Here is an 18,532-nt window from a genome sequence, read left to right on the forward strand (position 1 = left end):
CCAGAAACTTTATATAATCTTGAATTCTTAAGAATAAATAAATGTTTTAAAAGTTCCTTTATTTTACAAACAAGGAAACTAAGACTTTCAAAATAAATAAACCTATATGAGACTGAAGGCAAGATGCTACTTCATTGAAAACAAGGCCCTGCACATTCCTTCTACCTCAGGGTCTTTGCCCAGAATGTTCCCTCACCCCAAAATACTCTATACACAAACACAGTCCTCCACAAATTAACACCTACACATCACAAATCTCAGCAACAATTTCACTTCCTCAAGAAAGGTCTTTATTACGTACCCATCCACCCACCAACCCACCTAGATCTGGTCCCCTTCTTATACTCTCTCTTTAAACCTATGAGTTTGTAACTGCACATGTATCTGAGTGTTTATTTGAATTAAAATGTGTCTCACCAATGCCAGTTCTGAAGGCAGGGATCATATCTAACCGTATACCACTGTAGGTATAACACAGAGCTGGGCACCTAGTAGGAATTCATTAATATTTGTTAAAGCAATGAATGCTAATTTACCTTAATCTAATCCAAAATTTTACTTAACCCAAGATATAATCCACAGTCCTCAAATCAAAACCATAAGCACCTTCCATGTACAAAACACTTCAACAGAGCTATAGTCATCCTTGTGTGACACAGCTGACAAATTCCCTTGTATTTACCCTCTGACCCAGCAATTCCACTTGAGAAAATTTATCTTACAGGAAAAACTCTCACATGTGAAATGGTATTCATACAAGTTTAATCAATATGCCATTATTTGTAACAGCAAAAGATTGGAAACAACCTAAGTGTCCACAGATAAGAGATTGGATAAATAAATAAATAATTTAATAATTAAAAAAATAATCAAACATGGGGCTTCCCTGGTGGCGCAGTGGTTGAGAGTCCGCCTGCCGATGCAGGGGACAAAGGTTCGTGCCCCGGGTCCGGGGGAATCCCACATGCCGTGGAGTGGCTGGGCCTGTGAGCCATGGCCGCTGAGCCTGCGCGTCCGGAGTGCTCCGCAACGGAGAGGCCACAACAGTGAGAGACCCGTCTACCGCAAAAAAAACAACAACAAAAAAAACAAACAAACAATGGAACACTGGAACACTAAATATGTTCCATGGGGTCAGGAATTTTTGTCTGGCTTGTTGAACCCTAGAATCTACATTAGTATTGTTGGCACATAATGGACACTCAGTGTTGGCTTACTGAATGAATGAAAACTCTACAATCTCCCCCCCACCAAAAAAAAAGAGTAAGAAGGCCCTTTACGTACTGATATAGAATGACCTCCAATACAGTAACATGAAAATAGCAAGGTACAAAAGAATGCATACAGTATGCTGTTCTCTGGAAGAATAGATAAAGTAACAGTGATTGTGAGAGACAATCATATTATTTCCTTTTGTACCTTTAAAGCTGTGAATTACAATATTCTCCATTCACAATAATACCTTCGATAATAAATATCTGGACCAAAAAACTTGAAACAGCCTCCTTTCTGTTTACAATAATAATCTCGCTTTTTGTGTTAGATGCTATAGTTATTAAACTAAACATAATTTTATATTTTTATGGGTTTTGAAAACTATAAAACACATATATTATCATTCACAAACATTATCTCATTTGGCCCTTGCAACAACCCTGTGAAACAGGTTGTTTCTACCCCTGTTTTATGGAGAAGAAAACAGGCTGAAAGGAGTTAAATGACTTGACCAAGTGATACAGCTAGTAAGCTGTGGTCTCCCAACACAAACCCACGATTCATACATTTATTCAATACCAAATACATACAGTAGGCTCAGGTAAGTACAAGTAGACCTGGGTTGCTGCCTTTTAAGAGCTTACAGTCTAGTAGGAGTGTGCCTTCCAATGCAGGGGATGTGGGTTCGATCTCCCTGATCGGGGAACTAAGATCCCATATGCCGCAGGGCAACTAAGCCTGTGCGCTGCAACTACTAAGCCCGTGCCACAACTAGAGAGAAGCCCGCGTGTCGCAATGTAGAGCCCGTGTGCTGCAACGAAAGATCCCATGTGCCGCAGCTAAGACCCGATGCAGCCAAAAATAAATAGATAAATATTTTTAAAACTTGTTAAAAAGAGCTTCCAGTCTAACTGGTGAGAATGGCATCAGTCAAATCGTCTGATCCCAAAAATATTATGATTATGAACTGTGATAAGAAGTACAAAGAGGGATTTCCCTAGTAGCGCAGAGGTTAAGAATCCGCCTGCCAATGCAGGGGACATGGGTTCGAGCCCTGGTCCAGGAAGATCCCACATGCCTCGGAGCAACTAAGCCCATGAGCCACAACTACTGAGCCTGCACTCTAGAGCCCACGAGCCACAACTACTGAGCCTGTGTGCCACAACGACTGAAGCCCGCATGCCTAGAGTCTGTGCTTCACAACAAGAAAAGCCATCGCAATGAGAAGCCCGCGCACCGCAAGGAAGAGTAGCCCCCACTCACCACAACTAGAGAAAGCCCATGCACAGCAACGAAGACCCAACACAGCCAAAAATAAATAAATAAATTTATTTTTAAAAAAAGATGGCCTAGAGCAGCAATTATTATATCAGCAAGAAACCATATAAGCCTGGCTTTCAGATTTATAACAAGTATGTAGTAAAGAAGATATTTTGTAAATATGTATTTAGAGCATGACTGTCCAAACAGGATACCAATAAAGGTGTTCAAATTGTAAGAAATATTAAGTGAAAATTCAGGGACTGGATAATCCAAAGCAGGTCAATAAAGAATCATACAAATCTGTGCTTAATGAGAAGTGGAGGCTGATTTATATTAGCTCATTTTAAAAGATGCTTCCTGGGACTTCCCTGGTGGTCCAGTGGTTAAGACCCTGCACTCCCAGTGCAGGGAACACAGGTTCCATCCCTGGTTGGGGAACTAAGATCCTGAACACTACCTGGCATGGCCAAAAAACGAAATAAAAATAAAATAGGCCCCGAAGCAAACAGATTCGATTTCCATTTTTAACAATCTGGCAAGGCATCAACTTGTTATTATATGTAATTTTCATTGTGATAGAGCTTACTTCTAACTGTACAGAGTTATTGCTTTAACCATTCAAAATAGAGAAGGGAGGTTTGGTTCAAAGAGTCTTTGAAGATTACAAAGGGAAAAAAAACAAGAGATAAATACCTTACCACTATGCCAGTCTGTACCTTCTGAAACATACCTGCTCAACTTTCATATTCTTAATTCATCTTTACATGTTTTTCAAAACATCTGACCACTCTAAGGCATCTGACACTGCTGACTACCTTTCCTTAAAATTCTTCTCGGTTTCCCGTCACACTCTATCTTGGTTTTCTTCCTATTCTTGTCCATTCCTTCTCAGGCTGTTCTTTTCTCCACTCTACATTTAAATATATATTCTCCAGCACTTTGTTCTATCTAGATCTCTGTTATCTTTCAATTTATACTCCTCCTCCAGGGGCTACATCCATACTCACAGCTTTAGTTCCATGTATTCCAGATCTACATACATACACTTAACTACTGGACATACAATCATCAAATCTTACACAATCTCCTTAAAATGTCAGGAATCTCTTCTCTCCATTCCCTCTATCATTACCTTGGTTCAGGTTCTAATCGTTTCTCTCTGACAGAGCAATGAATGACCTCTTCACTAGTCTCACCAGTACCAAGCTAGACAAGGCTAGTAATTAGTAAGCATTCTAAAATTTAAATGTCATCATGCTGCTCCCCTGCCAAAATTATTCAGTAGGTCTCTATGGCTTTCAGGAAGAAGTTCAAATTGGCTTACACAGTAAATTCCTGCCAATGTCGCTAAGCTCCATCTCTACCACACTCAATCTTTTGGCCAAACTTTGTAATCGGGATACAGTTTGTATCTTAACCCCTCCTCACCTCTGCATATGCTGTAAACCTAATCAGGGTATTCCCCAACAATCCCTGAATACCAATTCTGACCTAAAGTATAACTTCATCCAGGAAATCTCTCCTAAACTCATAGGCTAATTTAGATACCTGCTCTCAAGGCTCACATAAATTCTCCTCCTCAATTTCTTCCATACCAATCACATTCATGTATAGGTCTTCTCCATTAGACTATTAACATTCTCCAGAGAAAGAGCACTTTGTTTTGTTTTGGCCTCACGACATGTGTGACCTTAGTTCCCCGACCAGGGATCGAACCAGTACGGAGTCTTAACCACTGGACAGCCAGGGAAGTCCCAGAGAAAGAGCACTTTGTATTCCCTGTAACTGACACACAGAAGGCATCCGACAATTGCTGTTTGAAGGAATGAATGAGGATTAAATGAGAATTTATATTTTGGTAAAGTTATTCTAGTGATAATGAACTTGCTCCTTTTACTAGAATGGGCAAATCCTTCACTGCAGTTGAAATGGCACAGGGGCTGAAAGCTCTTATCACCTCATCTCTCACTATTCATGAACAAAAAATTAATTTTGTAGCTAAATATAAATTTGTTTAAAGGCACAGGTTTGTCCTCTGTGAAAAGGGAAAAGCAAATGACATTCTAAACTAGGTTATTTAAAACAGAATTCTATTTCCCCACCAAACTCCTCCCAATCAATACCCTGTTCCACCATTACCACCCTTTCCAAAGAAAACTTTTTCTCCCTCCACCTTAATTAACTGTTTAGCCAGAACCTTAGACCAACTGTGTGTTCATTTGAGAGGGGACAATGCTGGTAAAGGAGGGGATGGAGGAGGGTGAGTAGTAAGTGTCCAGTTCTCTTAACAAAACCTACTCCATATTTTCTTTTCACATCCCAGCCCAGGGAGGTGATTTAAGAAAAGTCCTCAACAATCATCTTCACTCTCTTTTCCACAGCCTTGATTGACGTCAAGCCAAAACTACAGTTTGATTTAATAAAATGTCTCACAAGGGAAGTGAACTAGAGCAAACTACATGGAATTTTGAGGGTAACTAGAGATTACAATGAGTTCTATGAGGTCAATCACCTAACAGGTAATTGAAATGATTCTGTCCAGAAAAGACCTACTGCCTCACTGTGCCCTCCCTTCCCTCCCTTTCTTCCACCCACTGCCAGCCCAAGCACAGAAAAGGCATCAAGTTATAAGAAACACTAACAGATTAAAGACTAAAAGTATACACTGCTCCCTAAACATCTCAAGATATTTTTCTAACAATCTGCATTTGTTGCACCAAATGATAAAGGAATAAGATTGTCATTCATCTCCCGTAAGCGGCAAAAATATAACTGGCATAACTTCTATGGTGAAAAGTCACATACTCTTGGGCTCACACAACCACTATCATTAGGAATAAGGTAGACAACAGTGCAGGGAAGACTGGGGATCGGAGTGAAAAGAGTGGGTCTCAATAAACAACTGTAAGGAAGTTTGTGATTAAGAGCCCCAAATTCGGGCTTCCCTGATGGCACAGTGGATGAGAGTCCGCCTGCCAATGCAGGGGACACGGGTTCGTGCCCCGGTCCGGGAAGATCCCACATGCCGCGGAGCGGCTGGGCCCGTGAGCCATGGCCGCTGAGCCTGCGCGTCCCGAGCCTGTGCTCCGCAACGGGAGAGGCCACAACCGTGAGAGGCCAGCGTACCGCAAAAAAAGCAACGGGAGAGGCCATGACAGTGAGAGGCCCGCGTACCGCAAAAAAAAAAAACGAACCCCAAATTCAACAATCCATTCTTTACAAAATTATAGAACCCCCCCCAAAAAAAAGGTCGAAGGAGAAATCGATTTAGAAACTTGTTCGACACTTTTCAGCTATTTGTAAGCACACAGAACTTTCAAGCCTGTATGTACTTTTCATATAGAGATTTCCAAGCCTCACCTGCCAGAAATTCTTTACAAGTTTGTAATGGAGCCTGGGAATTGGCATGTTTACTTAAAAAGCTCCCCAGGGACTCTGATCAGCAGCTAGGTGTGTCAGAAATGCTATACACCTTTACCAGAAGGGCTCCTTCTAACCCTTATGTACAACCTACGAGTCTATATTAATTATCGAAGTTCTTCCTAACAGCATCAGGCCACCTCACCGAATCCCTCTGTGTTCTCCATCACCCCTAGGATTACTGCCTTAATTTCAGTTCATTCCTCACAACAGCGGTCTATCTTTCTCATCTCCACCCTTGTAGTAATCAAGTAATAAGCAGAAGAGTAAAACAAAGGGAAACTATCACTTCAATACCCGGAAATCCTGTCAGTTCTAACATATGAGGGAAGCAAACCCATTCTAGGTCATTCCAACCTGCACTGAATTTTGAACGCATCGAAACACTTTCAAAGGTGGTCTGTGAAGCGGGTCTGAAAGGTTAAGTTAGAAGAGAGCTCCTCGATCTGGAAAGGATGGGCCAAGGTTCTGAAAGGAAAAGGGAGACCTGAAAGCGGGGCGGGTCGGGGAGCCGGGCGAGCGGGCCGTGCGGGCACCTCCGGCCGGTTCTGACACTCGACACCCCAGCCTTCACTCAGGTTGCTAGGAAACAAAAAGGCTCCACGTTCCCTGCAATTCCTCCCGGGCCTGCAGGAGAAGACAGGGGCCTCGGGGCCCGAGGACGCCACGGGGACAGGCCTTGGCACTGCCCCGGGCACTGCCCCGGGGGCGCGGCAACGAGGCAGCTCCGGGGCCCGGGAGCTCCGGCTGAGGAGCCAGGCGCAGGGAGCGGGCCGGGAGTTAGTGGGGAGGGCGGCCTGGCCTCCGACCGGCCGCAAACGGGCCCTCGGCGCCGAGCGGCGCCCGGGGAGGCCGTGGCGGGCTCGGCTCCCGCCAGGCCGCAGCCCAGGGTCCGGGGCGGCGTGAGGGGCCTAAACGACCACCCGGCTCCGCGCGGGGGAGGGGGCGTCTACTCACACGTGCTGACAAGCCGCGGTCCGTACGGGCGTTTTGAGCACCTCCTGACAGACGGGGCAGTAGAAATCATCTTCGGTGTAGGACGTGGCCGCGGAGAGCTCCTCGGCCATGTCGGGAGATGGGGGATCGAGGTTATGGCGGCGGCAGCGGCCCAGGTGGCGGCGTCTGCCCGGGGCCCGACTCACTGCGTGAACCAGGAGGGGGCGGGGAATCGCGTCAGGAAGCGGCTCGCGCCAGGAAGGAGGCGGGGCCCTGGAGGGGCGGGGCCCGGCGGAGCCGGGCCGGGCCGGGCCGGGCCGGGTGGGGCGGGGCGGGGCGGGGCGGGGCGGGGCGGGGCGGGGCGGGGCGGGGCGGGGCGGGACAGAAAGCCGAGACGTTACGGCCGCACGCGCCGGGTGAGGGTAAATCCCCGGGCTGCTGCTCTTGCCGGGGCAGGACGGGGAGGCGGCGCTGGGCGGGAGGCAGCGGCCGAAAGAGCGACCCCGCCCGAGGCCACTCCCTTACCTGGCTCCGCAAGGCAGACGCGACTCAGCCCTCTTCTGCGCCGCCGGCGTCATTTTCCCCGGCCTTTCGGCTCTTTTTCCCCACCCCCTCCTCGAGCCCCCCACCCGCGCAGCCGGCTTTCGGCCGCAACCTACGGTTTTCCGCGGCTCCCCGCCCCGACCCTACACTCCGCTTGCGTAGACGCTCACTTAGGTGAGCCAGCTTCACGGGCTAGTGTTGGTAGAGAAGCCGGCAGACGTCCTCGGGCTTCTTGTCCAGCCGCTGCCGTCTTCGCCGCCGAGGCCTGGAACGGAGTGGCCGGCGGAGTGTGCTGGGCTCACCGACCTTAAACAGGGCTGGGATCGAGGCTCATGGTGCACGTGGATCCCACCGCCCCCTTCAGCTGCTCTCTCGTGGCATCGCGCTGCCTGCAGCCTGCCCCGCTGGTCACCGAACATGAGGCGGCGAGCGCGGGGCCGATGAGAGGGTGGAGGGCGGCCTCCGTGGCAAACGGCCTGTGACGTATGCAGCAGCTTTTCACGTTAACAGCTGGGTGTTCACTGTACCCCCAGCTTCCCTACAGCAGGGATCCCCTTTCGAGCCACTCCTATCAGATACATTGGGGTTTTCAGGAATTTTTCCTCAAAAAATAGCATTACATGATAGTAAATATTTGATCCTTATTGTTGCCCTTGTCAGAATGTTTGATTCATGTCACGGTGTGTTATGTAATAATCCGTTATGGGATTTTAATCCTTCGGAGAGGAAAAATTAAAGCCCCCTTGAGAGGGTTTCAGCTTTAGACCTTCACACAGTGTGAGTGACAAATTACAGTCGCAGATGCGGTTTTTCACCAACACCTTTGTTTTGTTGACAGCTTTGAAGAAGAATGAGGTGGAAGCGTGAACCTAGGCATTTCACCGTTATTCAATAATTTAAATGCTTTTTTGTTTGTTTGTTTTGGTTTGGTTTTGGCCATGGTTCATGTGGGAATCTTAGTTCCGGACCAGGGATTGAACCTGTGCCCCCTGCAGTGGAAGTGCGGAGTCTTAATCACTGGACTGCCAGGGAAGTCCCAAATGTTTCTTTTTCTTTTTTTTTTTTAATGGGCCCTTAATTCCGAGATATATCCACACAATTGATAGATCTATAAGGTGAGGTCACAACCACATGAATGGAGCTAAAGAAATCTAGAACATTATAAAGCATCCTCAATTTGCTTCAGAAAAGAAAAAGGTTTCATTACCATGCTTTGTTAAAGCTTTCCGCTATGAACAAAATGAATCATAAATAGAAGCCATTGAAAGGCCTAGTTAATTCAATTCTGTCATTTATTGTCTACGGTGTCCTTGGCACTGTGTTAGATGTTATGCAGGTGTCATGAACTTTGCTCTCAATTCATTTATACTGTTGGATATCTATCAAAATGAAAAGACAAAAAATGGTATTTGCCAAAGTATTAAATTTTTCATTAACAGTGACTATAATGAGGCTAGGAAGAAGAACGATTGGATTTGTATGGACTTAGAGAAAACCTCATGGAGGAAATGGGTCTTAATGTTCATCTTTAAATGACAGTTCCTAGAGTAATACTCACTGAATTATTTGTCCAATGAACAGCGAATTCCCTCCACCACCAAAGTACATTTTGTATTTTTTTTTCTTCCTTTCCTCCATAACAAGGTAGAGCAAGAAGGCTAATTTTAGCTTCAGATTTCTTGGGAGGAGGAAGAGTGCTTGATGTGAGGGCGGGTACTTAATCGCAGTAGTCCAGATGCTTTTCAAATTCTCTTATAAAATGATTCTTTGATTCCAAATTTCACATTTTCAATAATATATCCCCAATCATATTTTACTTATTTTGACCACTTTAGGAAGTGGTATTTTCTGCTTACTAGAATGTTTCCCTTTACTCATTAAGAATCCTTAACCAGAACATTAATTTTGTGACTTATAATTTTACTTGCTTCATTCTTTCTCTAATGGCAGCCTTACTCATGCCCTAATCCAAACATGTTTGTATTACTTCTCATATACTCTGAGACTCAAATAAGCAGTTGACATACATGTAAGCATATAGTTGGCCATATGTGGAAATACATCAAAAATGTGGGTATAAGGAAAATGTAGTAACCCACTGAGAGTTAAGCTTAGAAAAATAAACCATAAATGCCAAAAGACACAATCTTCTGTCTTGGCAGCATTTCATACAAAAAACTACTTGATATTTTTATGGCAGCATCACAGATTTACTCCAATTACGTTCAGCTGTGTAAATAAAACCTCCTCAGTTTGGGGGCATAGGGGGAAAACCCTAAATGTTAGACCAGCTTTATAAACTTAGTCTGTTGAAATAATTTAAACATTTCCTTTAAGTTTAGGTTAAAACACTCAATCTGTTAATAGTCCATTTCCCTCAGTTGGCTCCACTCAAAATGGCATCTGGAATAAGAGGAAGGACAAAGGGTAGCTGACATGAGTTTGAGACATGACTGGGGAATCTTGGTCCTGCAGGTCACCTTTGAATTCTTGCTGGACTTTTCTGCAGAGAAGATAATTTTGGGTGCTCTCTAAAATGCAATGAGTCCTGGACATTGTGCTGCTGGTACCTGATGGTGAGGGCTACTCTGGCCTGTCTTGCCCGGTTCAAGGCCTTGTCCCCAGCGCTCATCTCTCCTCTCAACCTAACACACCTTTCTTCAACTTTTTGTTCCAACCATAATCCTGTTGATGAAAATTAATCAGTCGATCTAAGAAAGAAATGGAAAATTTTATTCGAGCCAAATTTGAGCATTATGACCTGGGAAGAGTATCTCAAAAAGCTCTGAGAACTGTTCTGCCTATTAGAAGTCAAGGCACAGTTTTATAAGTTTTTTGAGACAGAGGACAGTACATCAAACTACATTATTGACAGTTTACATAATCCAGATCTAAGTGTCATGTCATCATGGTGGGTCACGTGACCCCTTACAAGCTCAAGGAGTAACGTTATCTTTTAAGGAGTTGTCTTGTTGATGCTAAGGAGAACATCACTCTTTATGGTTCAACAGGTATTCCTGCTGATGGGGGAGGTTTGGTCGATGCATAATGCAGATACATGATACACAGTGGTGGGAGAGAAGAAGCCAAAGGTCAGAGAAGAATTTTTTATGTTTACATTTTTGTCTTGCCATAAAATATGGATTTTATTTCACAATCCCTTGATCTGGAAAGAATGGACCTTTCCCTTTGCTGTTTATGGCTGATTGGGTTGATTGGGTGCTGCTCCCATATGTAAAACTCTTCAGTCAAGTCTACTAAGCCCGGTAACTAACATACTAAAGGGGGAGATAAGTGAATTTAGAAAATTAATTACTTTCTTTACAAAGCCTGGATTTGTCTTGGTATAAAACCTTCAAAGTTTTGCTGATAAAAGTGACTGCCTTTGAAGAAGTGAATGGGGAAGCTGGGAGATGGAATAGAAGAGAGGCTTATCTTTCACTGTCTACCCTTTTGTATCTTTTTAAATTAGTACCATGTGCGGTGCTGACCTTCAGCTGCTTGGCAGCCGTGCAGGTGCAGCTCTTCTAGTCCTTTTCAGCCTGGTCCCTGATTGGTCAATAGTCTGTTCTGAATGGCCAGTGCCCATCTGGTTCCAGTTGTTAAATATTTTCTTTTTCTTTTAATTTTTTTTAAATTTTATTTATTTATTTATTTTTGGCTGTCTTTACTTTGATTTTGGCTGTCTTTGTTGCTGTGCGCGGGCTTTCTCTAGTTGCGGCGAACGGGGCCTTCTCACTGCAGTGGCTTCTCTTGTGGAGCACAGGCTCTAGACGCGCAGGATTTAGTAGTTGTGGTACACAGACTCAGTAGTTGTGGCTCGCAGGCTCTAGAGTGCAGGCTCAATAGTTGTGGCTAGTGGGCTCAGTAGTTGTGGTGCACAGGCTTAGTTGCTCTGCGGCATGTGGGATCTTCCTGGACCAGGGCTCAAACCTGTGTCCCCTGCACTGGCAGGCAGATTCTTAACCACTGTGTCACCAGGGAAGTCCAAATATTTTCAATATTACTCCTGATCATGTACATAAATAACCTATTCACTGAAGGCATATAATTTAATTGTTTAAGCTTGTTTTGGAAATGTTCTTTTTTTCCAAAAAAAAAAAGCAAAGTTCTTTACATTCCTGTTAAATTAATACTAATTTCTTCTTTTCCCCTCTTCACCCCAGCACGTGCGCGCGCACACACACATACACAGGCAGATGGATGCCTCAGGCTAAGTAAGAAGGAGTTCAAGTGAATAAAAATGTGAAAGGGAAACCATAATTGGCACCATGTTCCTATCAACAAGCATTTTTTTTTGGCCGCACTGCACAGCTTGCAGGATCTTAGTTCCCCAACCAGGGATTGAACCCACACCCTCAGCAGTGAAAGCACAGAGTCCCAACCACTGGACCACCAGGGAATTCCCAACAAGCATTCATATATCCTACTTCCATCCCCCACTCTAACAAATCATGATTTTTGTTTAGGTAGCTTCTATTTTTCTCCCAGCTCTATCTTTTAGGAGGTAACCCTTATTCTCAGCTCAAGGGGGAAACCCATGATTGAGATGAGCCAATCTGGATGGGTTATTTCTTCTTACACATTTAGGCCTGGGCCTGTGACTCAATTATGATCAAGGAGGTGTGACAGGAATTCTTCTGAGGGGCTTCAGCAAGTGCTTTCCTTTGCTGATCAAAAAACAAATAGGAATAAACAATTCCATGCTACTTCTGGATGTTTTTCTGTCTATCTACGCTGCCTGAAACTCTGCAACCATCATGAAACCATGAAAAGAACAAGCCAGAGGATAAGCCAAAGGACTGAAGATGTCAGAGCTGAAAGATTGAAGAACGGAGGTCCTTGATGTAATTGAGCATTAATCTCATCAGCCCTGAATCGGCCCTACAGTGAAGTCTTAACCACTGGACTGCCGGGGAATTCCCTACCCTACCTCCTGTTAAACCTTTCTAATAGTTTAAGCCATTCTCAGTTGGCTCTTTTGTTATTTGTAGCTCAGTATCTGAGCTAGGTATTTGCTTAATGACTACCAGATCTGTTCCCCCTGCCCTGCCCCCCCCCAGTCCTCTATTCTGCTCTGTATTGCTGGAGTTAACCCTTGCAAACTGTATCCCATTTTCCCTTACCAACTGACTTCTTGCTATATTCAGCCAGTGGGAGGCATTGAAGAGAAACTGGAAGGGAGAAGGAAGGAAGAAGTCAAGGTATTTCTCCCTCTGTGATATTGTGATTTATAATAAGAAATATATATTTGGTCTTCGTTCCTGTTTTGGGCACAGAGCTCTCCTAAAAACCTTTTGAATTTCCTAATTGATAAGAACAGTAAAGGTATCTTTTTTTATGTTACTAAGGTGACTTTGGGAAAGCCCCAGAAGTTGGAGGTTGGTCTCCAGAGGAACCAACCAAGTGCTTAAAGGGTTGGAACTTTTAGTACCACACCCAGACCTCCAGGGAGAGAGGGGCTGGAGTTTGAGTTCCCTCACCAATGGTTAATGATTTACTCAATGATGCCTCTGTAATGGAGCGTACGTAACAACCCCAAAGGACAGGGTTTAGAGAGCTTCTGACTTGGTGAACACATGGAAACTGAGGAAAGTGGCCTGGTTAGAGAGCATGGAAGCTCCGCATCCTTTCCCCCATCCTTAGTCCTACACATCGCTTCATCTGGTTGTTCCTGAGTTGTACATATCCTTTTATAATAAACCAGTAATCTAGTGAGTAAACTGCTTTCCTGAGTTCTGTAAGCCACTCTAGCAAATTAATCAAACCCAAGTAAGGAGTAGTGGGAACCTCTGATTTATAGCTAATGGGTCAGAAGCACAGGTGACAACCTGGACTTTTGATTTGGTGTCTGAAGTGGGCAGGGGGATGGGCAGGCTTGTAGGACTGAGCCCTTAACCTGTGGGATCTGGCACTATATTCAGGTAGGTATCAGAATTGTAGGACTCTCAGCTGACATCTGAGAATTGTTTAGCATATGGGAAACACCCCCCTACACACACGCATTGCAATTGGGTGACAGAATTTTACCCTCTCTTTGCTTCTGGCAGTGGCCTCATTTCTTCCATGTTTCTGAAACTGTGGACCTCAGATTGGGACTTGAACCCACCATCTTTTAATCGACATCACACACGTGGTCTCAGGACTTAATGAAGCTCAGGTTCTTTTTTGTTTAAATTTATTTATTTATTTAGGCTGCTCTGGGTCTTAGTTGCAGCATGGGGACTTCTTAGTCGTGGCATGCAGGCTTCTTGGTTACGGCATGCATACGGGATCTAGTTCCCCGACCGGGGATGAATCTGGACCCCCGGCATCGGGAGTGAGGAGTCTTAACCACTGGACGGCTAGGGAAGTCCGAAGCTCAGGTTCTTGATGTCTCATCACAGAAAGAATCCAGTGAGAGACAAAGTGATAGGTAAGAAGTGGATGTATTTAGAGAGAAACATGCTCCACAGACAGAGTGTAGGACATCTCAGAAGGCGAGAGGCACAGAAATATGGCATGGTTAGTTTTTATGGGCTGGATAATTTCATAGGCTAATGAGGGGGAGGATTATTCCAACTATTTTGGGGAAGGGGTGGAGATTTCCAGGAATTGGGCCACCACCCACTTTTTGATCTTTGATGGTTGGCCTCAGAACTGTCAGGGTGCTGGTGTGTGTGTGTGTGTGTGTGTGTGTGTGTGTGTGTGTGTGTCACTTAGCTTACGCTAATGTATTACAATGAGCATATAATGAGGCTCAAAGTCCAATGGAAGTCAAATCTTCTGCCATCTTGGATCTAGTTAGTTCTAACCAGTTTTTGTCATGTCCTATGGCTATATCATTCTTTTAAAGATTGTCCCCTGCCTCCTTCCCTCCTGTTTCAGTTCCAGCTTCTGGGAGACCACCCTTCCTTCTATGATCCTGGTTCCTGCTGGACAGTCCCTGCCTTTTCTCAGTGGCTTCTGTGTTTGCCTTGCTATCACACTTGGTCTTTCAGCAATTCTGACATCTTTGTAATTAATTTTCTGTATTAAACATTTTCTTTTGAACTACTTATTGAGAGCTTTCTTTCCTGACTGGACCCTGACCCATTTTCCTAACTGAATCAACACTTTAGAAGGACAAGGGGAAGGTAAAGGAGAAAAAAACACTGCAAAAGTGGTTCTACTTCCCAGAAGAGAAGGAACTGAGTTACTTTCCATTGCAAGTTTAAATTCCCTCCTCACAGCTCTGCAAATTAGCACAAATGGAAACTCAAAAGTGAGATCTAATTAATCATAGAAAATAAAAGAATTCACCTTTTTAGTCTACCCCGGTTTGGGACAGTTAAATTTCAACTCCTTCATAAATGTCATTATAAATATGCATTTTCATGCTATTTACCTTACATTTAATTCCATATCAGCAGCATTTTTATGTACTGTTATACAGCTGTCGTTTTAAATAATATTCCTATTAGTAACCCCATTGGGCCTATGTATCCTGTGAAGTAAAACCTCCGTGTTACAAATCGATTAACATAGAGGTGTGTATAGTCCCAACTTGAGACTGTCACAGTTTCAAGAATATGGAATTGAGATCCCTATATTCTAGTCAGTCTCTATTAAGTACATTAATGTTGCCTGAAAACTGGGTTCGCCTCTTGGTGGGTATCTAGCCAATAGACACAACCAAGCCAAAGGTTGGGAGAAGGAAGGACTTATCACTTGCAACAAGTAAGGAGAACACCAGGGATCTCTCCTAAAGCACTGTCTACCTGAACAGCAAAATTGGGGAAGTTTTTTTTTTTTTTTTGCCGTACGCGGGCCTCTCACTGTTGTGGCCTCTCCCGTTGCGGAGCACAGGCTCAGCGGCCATGGCTCACGGGCCCAGCCGCTCCGCGTCATGTGGGATCTTCCCGGACCGGGGCACGAACCCATGTCCCCTGAATCGGCAGGCGGACTCTCAACCACTGCGCCACCAGGGAAGCCCAAATTGGGGAAGTTTTAAGCTAAGGGTACATGCATATTCATGAAGGGGCTTGAGCAGAGGAGAATTCAGCATAGAACTGGGGCAAAGGTTGACAGAGTCCAAGATTTAGTTGATTGAAGTCAAGAGGGTCAACATCACATTTCTTCCATCCTGCACCTGGTCAGGGCGGGGCGGGGTGGGGGGTGGGAGGGGAGTGCTTAGTTCCTTCAGCACTGAAAGATATATTATTATGTATATCCCTTGAGGAGGAACTAGGACTCTGTTTTATCACTGTGCTTTTCTCTCTTCCTGAATTCCTTTGTTCCCTTATGATCATTAATACTGAGACCTGTTCAAGGGCAAGCATCGTGGCCAGGCTCAGATCACAAAATGTCTGAGACCAAAATGGCTTCTCTTATGTCAAGAAAGCGGTTCCTGGTTCTCTTTCTCCGGAGACCCCCTTATTTATCTGCTTACATTAACTTGGAAGGTATGTTAACAGGAGCTGTGGAGCAGCCACCTCCTTCCTTCCCCAGGCGTAGAAAGCCAATCTGTAGAGAGCAAGCCAGCAGTGAAAAACATATTCTGAATGTAGCTAAAGTTGTTTCACTGGATAAACTATGCTGTCCTCAGAGGCAGAGCTATAGATTAGACCAGAAATGGCAAGAGATTTCAACAAATCAACTCACATTCCAAATTTTCTTTGATGATGTTTGAGAGAAAGTTATAGAAGAAAAAGATCCCTCTCCCCGTCCTTTGTCCTCCTACCCACCTTCTCCCTTCCTCCTCCTCCCTTTTTCTTTTTCCTTTTTTGCTTTCATTTACTTCACACATTTATTGACATCTTCTGTGCATTGTTCGGTTCTGGGCTCACAGCCAGGACAAAGGCAACTATTACAAGATTAGTTCTAGTATAACAGTGGAGGCAAAAGCTTCACATCAGTTTTTAAAAGCAAACAAAGCCTAATTTTTAGGGAACTAGAAGAACAGTTCAGAACATAACCACTCTTCTTTCTGTTCTTAAAGTTAATTATTCCAGCCATTTCCCCCTCAATACATATGCATTTGTACTTCCTCAAAAGGAGACAATCTAAAGCCCCTTCCAGCTGTGCTTCTAGAGGCAATGTCACAAGACTACTATTTTTTCCAGTGCAATATCTCTTACTTCTTCCTTTAGTTGAGTCTTAATCTAGTCCAGTTTTGTTTGTTTGCTTTTGTTTGTTTGTTTTGGCTGTGCCCCACGGCTTGTGGGATTTTAGTTCCTCCACCAGGGATTGAACTCGTGCGCTTGGCAGTGAAAGCTCAGAGTCCCAACCACTGGATGGCCACAGAATTCCCCTGGTCCAGTTTTAATATCTCATCATCCTGCAGTGTTTTTCTTTTTAAATTAATATTTTGCCACATTTGCTTTCTCACTCTCTGCATATGGTAATGAATTTTTTAAAATATTTATTTATTTATTTAGGTTGTGCCAGGTTTTAGTTAAGGCACGCACGTGGGATCTATTTCCCCAACCAGGGATCGAACCTGGGTCCCCTGCATTGGGAGTTTGGAGTCTTACCCACTGGACCACCAGGGAAGTCCCATCCTGCAGTCTTAGGCTAAATCATAAATGTAATCCCTATCAACCACCTCTCATGTGCCACAATGTAAAACAAATACAACTACAATAAGAATTTCCATTTAGAACATGGAGAAAGGAGAAGGAACCATAGAATATGTACCGTCTGCTGTTGGACAGAGTTAATGAAGCAAAGCAGAGAACAACTGAGTCTCATGGTTGACTTGAGCGTGGTGAGAATCCCGTTGTCAATGAATCTGGGTCTCCGATATTACCTGCTGGGATAATTACTGTTGCCAGGGGAACACCTCAAAGGACATTAGCATAGACTAGCCTGTCTAAGGAGAAGGAAGGCGTCTATCTCATTTGCAATTCATTTTTTTGTTAAAGGTATTGGGGTACCAAGATGAGACTCTTGTTGAGACTCTAAGGAATTAGGACATTCTGTCTTATTGAGTTTACTTTTTATTTATTTTTAAAAATCAGCTTTATTGAAGTATTATTTATGTATGAGAAAATGCACCTACTTTGATCATCTAGTTTGATGAATTTTGGTAAATGCTGCCCTGTTGATTTTAATGAATCACAGGCCTGTCACAGGTTGGGTTTCTGCTGGTGCTACATTTCTGATAAAACTGTAGTCATCTGTTTATCAAGTTTCATTTTAGGGGAACTTCCTCACAGTAAACACCAAAAAATGTGTCAGGTCATGGGGCTGCTAAATTGAAGACAAGACTGGGCGACCCTCAGATTTTCTATTTGTTAGCAGCAACTCTGGGGATAACACACATTCAGGGCACTCTGTCTGACAAACTTTGTCTTAGGACAGTGTAGATGGAGAAACTGGCTGGACTGGCAGAGAACTCTTGCTCTCTGTCTTCTAGAATATCACTCTACCCCCCAGACTGAATTCCAGTCCAATATACTTTGCCATGGCATTGCCATCCTGTTTGTCAGGAGGGGAGCCAGTGCGTGGCACTGTGGTACAGCGCAGCAAGGCAGGGTACCCCAAATCCTCCATTCATTCCTCCCCAGTGGCCAGGATCTCACCCTTTCTCAGTGAACGCTGTAATCTTACGCACAGAAAGGGAACTGAATCAGGGAACTTGAGCTCTTCACTTTGGTCCAGCAGATGATTACTTTCTTGAGTTGGACCTCAGCATTCTCACTTACCAATTCTTCTTTTTCTCTACCTGCATCCAGGAAAGTCTCAATGAGAGCATGCAAATTTCTTGTTGTACTTTATTGAAGGTACTCAGGAAAATTTAACAGTATCTGATTTTCAGTCTGGGTCCAATCAGGAAAGAGATTTGAACCAACAATCATTTGAACAGAGAAAGTTTAATATGAAGAATTTTTAACTCTACTGGGGGATTAACATGAGAAGTAAAGGGGGAGGGGATAAACTGGGAGATCGGGATTGACATATATGCACTACTATAGGTAAAATAGAAAACTAATAAGGACCTACTGTATAGCACAGGGAACTCAGTACTCTGTAATGGTCTATATGGGAAAAGAAGCTAAAAAAGAGTGGACATATGTACATGTATAATTGATTCACTTTACTGGACCCCTGAAACTAACACCACATGCTAAATCAACTATACTCCAACAAAAATTAAAGTAAAAAAAGAGAACTCTAAAAAATATAGAGTTGA

At 43.9% G+C, this 18,532-nt stretch overlaps 1 protein-coding gene across 1 annotated transcript in view; it reads right to left on the bottom strand.

The window, feature by feature from the left end:
- Positions 1–7,379, bottom strand: part of RNF138 (ring finger protein 138) — a 41,503-nt gene extending 34,124 nt beyond the window's left edge. The window contains exons 1-2 of the mRNA XM_060170628.1: positions 7,360–7,379; positions 6,856–7,039 (exon numbers count right to left, since the gene is read on the bottom strand). Of these exons, the coding sequence (XP_060026611.1) occupies positions 6,856–6,965 (110 nt within the window). The 5' untranslated portion in view covers positions 6,966–7,039; positions 7,360–7,379. The remainder of the gene's footprint in view (positions 1–6,855; positions 7,040–7,359) is intronic.
- Between the last annotated feature and the right edge of the window lie 11,153 nt (positions 7,380–18,532).

Source organism: Lagenorhynchus albirostris, chromosome 14 (genome assembly GCF_949774975.1).
Source record: "Lagenorhynchus albirostris chromosome 14, mLagAlb1.1, whole genome shotgun sequence".
NCBI lineage: Eukaryota > Metazoa > Chordata > Mammalia > Artiodactyla > Delphinidae > Lagenorhynchus > Lagenorhynchus albirostris.